The sequence below is a fragment of the Photinus pyralis genome, unplaced genomic scaffold, assembly GCF_008802855.1.
Source record: "Photinus pyralis isolate 1611_PpyrPB1 unplaced genomic scaffold, Ppyr1.3 Ppyr1.4_LG8, whole genome shotgun sequence".
Taxonomy (NCBI): Eukaryota; Metazoa; Arthropoda; class Insecta; order Coleoptera; family Lampyridae; genus Photinus; species Photinus pyralis.
Window position 1 is genome coordinate 14,885,090 of NW_022170819.1, and position 4,702 is coordinate 14,889,791.

Here is a 4,702-nt window from a genome sequence, read left to right on the forward strand (position 1 = left end):
CCACTGTTGAAAATTCCAACAGTCGCAGGGGTTTTGAAAGGAAGCCGAAAAGTTCGCGTTCGCCAACACCTTCAAATTGCAAACGCCGGCTATGTCGCTTACTTTCAAATTAAGCAAGTGATTTCCGGAGATATTGTACAATAGCAGATAGGGTAGTAACCCGAGATCTGGCAGAGTTTTCAGCTCGTCGAAGCTGACGTCCAGCAATTCCAAGGGACTGCTGATCGGTTTCGCCTGTTCGATCATATCGATTATGTTTATGTTCTGATTTTGGCTTAAATATAGACGCTTAAGTGACGGAAGTCGAAATAGCGTTGGGGGTGGTTGTACGATGGCGTTCAGCGATAAATCCAACGTGATCAGGTCGCCTAAATCTTCGAACGTCGAGTCATCCAAATTTGTTAGTAAATTATCGGATAAGTACAGAATTTTTACTCTTTTGTATTTTCCTATTTCGTCTTTCGTTATTTTTCGTATACGGTTGAATGATACGTCGAGTATCTGTAACAAAAATTTACCTTCTGAAAAACATGTGACGGCGGAGCACGTGAAAAAATAATCTATTTCATTGCGTAACGGTAATTACAAATGATGTTATGATTGTCTTTTTACAATTTGTTATGGTTTATGGACACATATATCCCAACCTTTCCTAGGCGTTACGTATCTCTACGCCGATTTAATGATTGCAATTTAATCAGCAGATGATGAAGGACAATGGAATTGTTGACGATCATACAGCAGCCATATCAACCATAAATTTAATTGTTTCTTTTGAATAATATTTCCTTGCTGATGCAGTTCCGATCTCAATCGCGATCAAGAACTAGGGCCGATAACGAATACGAAAGCTCCATAATGTTAAAAATGTCAATGCCGCACATAATAAATAGGTGGGTTTTTAAGGAAAAGTATTTTTAGAATTATTCAAGTGCGTAAAGTGGTAATTTTAGCCCGCCGAAACATTTGAGATCGCAAACAAAAGGTGGTTACTTTTATACATAGCTTCCAACCCCCTTCTATTACCCCCAGGCCCCAAAACAGGTACAACATTACGCATTTCGCCCATAGTCAGAACATAAAAATATTGATAATTAAGAACGGAAGCTTAATAGCTGGTATTTCAGTTGCCTTAAGAAAAAATAAAAATTCTGGATGTGCAAAAAATAATAAAATTAATACTTTTTGATTGGGCTAAACGGGCTAGTTTTCATCAGCCACTTGACAGGGTAGGGAATCGACGTCCACAATGTTCGCACTGTTGTAGCTCAGTACACAAGCCCCGAAAATGAATATTTATATGATGGCCACAGAAGCGTCTAGGCTGATAAAAAATTGAGTGACAAAGGAAACTAAAAATTTTTTTTTCAAATAACTCAAAATATTTCGCTTGACATCTAAATCATGAAACCTGTGTTTTTTCATGGTATGTGGGTGATTTTCAACATTAAAATAACGAATCCAAAATTCTTTATTGAACAACTAGCTGGATAGTATGTAATTTTTTTATTTTATTTTATTTCATTATCCCTCTCTTGTTTTGGGCCCTCAACAGGCATGCGCCCAATTACAGAGTGACTCGCGTAATGCTATTTAGAGGTGCGTCCTGACTTGAGCATTTTACTCCGAACGAACCGAGCGCGCACAAACAAACCGAACAAACGTTTGTGACAAATAGCTCGGTTTGTTCGTAGCGTTTGTATAATTCGTTCCGTTCCCATATTCTCCAGTTGTATTCGTGACAGTGCTCGATAATGTTTTGCACGTTCGGTTCGACGTACTGACTGTATTAATTTGTTGCAGCGCGCTTGGCTCGTTCGGTTCGTTCGGAGAAAAATGCTCAAGTCAGGACGCACCTTTAGATGTAAACTATCCAAATGCATAGATATTTTGATGGGAAATCAACGTTTCACTGAAACGTTTGAAAGGTTTGTACCTCGGTTTGTACAGGTACACTATCCAGTTAGTGTATACAGGATGGTGACTTGCGTAACGCATCATAAGGATTTAAATGTAAAATTCATAACATGCGATTATTGGCTCCCTAAATTATTTTAGAGCAAAAATGTATTAAGGTTTTTTGTAGAATTTTTTTTTTACCCCAATCAACCGTATTAGTTTTCATTTTTTTTCATATAAAGACGGAAAATTGGAAAAATAAAACCCGCATCTTTTTCAATAATCTGCGATGCCATGGGATTCTCTAAAACAAAAAGATATCCAGTTATCAATTAGCAGCAGATCGAAACGGATTTTATGATTGACTTGGTTACTGTATTGCAGTTAATGGTGACTTATTCGAACATTTATTGTAAATTGTTATATTAGGAAACCGTTTTTAGTAATTTGGTCTTTCTTTATGTTGAATTCGCTGTTCTAGATATAATACTTTTTGATAGAATTTGATTTGTTTTATAGCAGACATTCCATGGCATGACGGATGTTCGCGTAGTTTTTGTACTATAAAATTCCATGGCATCACAGATTATTGAAAAAGATGGGGGTTTTATTTTTCCAATTTTCCGTCTTTATTATGCAAAAATTGAAAAGTAACTAAAATTGATGTAAAAATTTGTTTTCTACAAAAAACCTTAATACATTTTTGCTCTAAAATAATTTGGGGAGGCAATAATCGCATGTTATGAATTTTACATTGAAACCCCTATGATGCGTTACGCAAGTCACCACCCTGTATATAGTATACAAGAATTATCGCCAAACCCCCCAAAAAAAACTATCAACGGTAGTCGGATAAAATGTGAACACAGTATTCCTAGACATAGCTATTTGCCCTATGTTTTCTTTACTAGAAGTAGCATCTGTGGTTAAAATTTAAAAAAAAATCCATAAATATGTACCAAAGTTGGCATTGCGCAATCTCCGCATGCGCACGTCTGTTTTTTTACTAACGGGCGATCAAAAATGAGTTGCTGTCGAGTCGCCTTTGGAAGTTTAAGTTAAGTACGATTTCCTATGTAAACAAAAATTTCAAAAACGACTCGACCGCCACTCATTTTTGATCGCTCGTTATTTGCCTTTACCAGAAGCATCTGTGGTTAAAAATTCAACGAAATATGATAATAAATAAGAAAGTTGATATTGCGCAGTATGTTCGCATTAATCGTCAAGATTTTTTTCACTCAGATGCCAGAGCTATAAGCTACCGAATTCAAAAAGAACGAACTAAATAGTTACGACCTCGAACGGACGAGCAGACAGACATGCAGTAGCGCACCCAACTGGTTGGAAAATGCGCCAAAAAGTATGTACCAAAAAAATGTAGTTATGTTTATGTACCTATGTGGATTGTGAAAGAACATACGTTCGAGTATATGTTTTGGGCGCTTATTAACGAGCGACAAAAGCAAGTTTATGATTTTGGACTTTCTGTCCGTCCGTCTGTGGACACGATAACTCGCCAACAGTTTCGAATTTTTCAATTGTGTTTTTAGCAATAGGTTGACAATGGTCAAGGGACTAATTGAATTTTGGTCAATATTCGGCAACCTCGTCGCTCGTGCAGTTTATTAACAGGCTCCTAGCGAGTTCATATTTTGGACTTTCTGTTCGTCCGTCTGTGGACAAGATAACTCCCGAACAGTTTCGAATTCCTCAACAAAGTTGTCGGATTTCGAAATTCAGGAACCAACACTGTATGATAAAGTACAGGGTACCCCATTTTCGACACTTTTATAGCGGATCTCCGTAATTCTTAGTGCTATCAAAAAGTAATACAGGCGTCATGTGCTCTTTTTGGGTCAAACCAAAAATAATAGAATCAAAATTTGAAAATATTCGCTCGCTTAATAGATACGTGGGAAATTAAAATAAAGCAAAAGTTCAAACGATTAAAAAAATTCGAAGAAATTTCAAAAAGATTCTTGAATTTTTTTTTATCTTCCTTTAATCAATATTCAATTTTTTAGTGTTATATTTTTGAAAAACGAAATATGCTATGGTAGAATACATTTTTAGCGCATTTTTGAAAAAAATACGCTATTATATTCGTTATTGCTGGCAGGCCGGCTGTCCGCGTTAGATCTCCACAACTACAATAGCTAGAGAATTCAAATTTTCACTAAAAGCTTTCTGCTATAGTGTAGATGTGCAGGCACTATTCTATTTTGAGTTAGATTACTTGTGAGATCGATAATTGAAGAAAATAATTTCGATATGGGTTTCGGAGGTACTATAATTTTACCGTTAGATAGCGCTACCAGTATAAAAACTTATTATTTACTTTGTGATTTGTTTTACAAAATGAAGACGTACCGTCAATTGAAATTAAATAAAATTAATTATTTAACGCAGCCAAAATTACTCGTGAGATCGATAATTTTAAACTTCGCTAATAAAATACTGACCTGCATTACAAAAAATGCGCTTTAATCATGCATATGCTGATTTACAACTTTTTTTTTTCAACGTTCAGCTGCAACTTGCCAACATAATTTTTTGCAACAGTCAGCTATTTTTATAGCTGCATCCCTTAATTTTTTTAGTGGCTTTTCTAGACATAAGTCGTAGTTAGATCTCGCCTGCTTAGATATAAGAATAATTCCAATTTTTTTCAGCTGCCCATTGTTTCATCGTAAAACTCTTTTGTTTCCACCTTCAGCTACTTTAGCTGCCATCCTAATTTTTTTCGTTCGGGGAACAGCTGCCATCGCCTTTTTTTTTTAAACGTCCAGCTGCAACTTGC

The 4,702-nt window shown here is 35.9% G+C and overlaps 1 protein-coding gene across 1 annotated transcript in view; it reads right to left on the bottom strand.

Annotated features, from left to right (window-relative positions):
• Positions 1-4,702, bottom strand: part of LOC116179410 (probable leucine-rich repeat receptor-like protein kinase At2g33170) — a 320,289-nt gene that overhangs the window by 1,928 nt on the left and 313,659 nt on the right. The window contains exon 2 of the mRNA XM_031499201.1: positions 5-501. Coding sequence (XP_031355061.1) covers positions 5-501 — 497 coding nt within the window. The remainder of the gene's footprint in view (positions 1-4; positions 502-4,702) is intronic.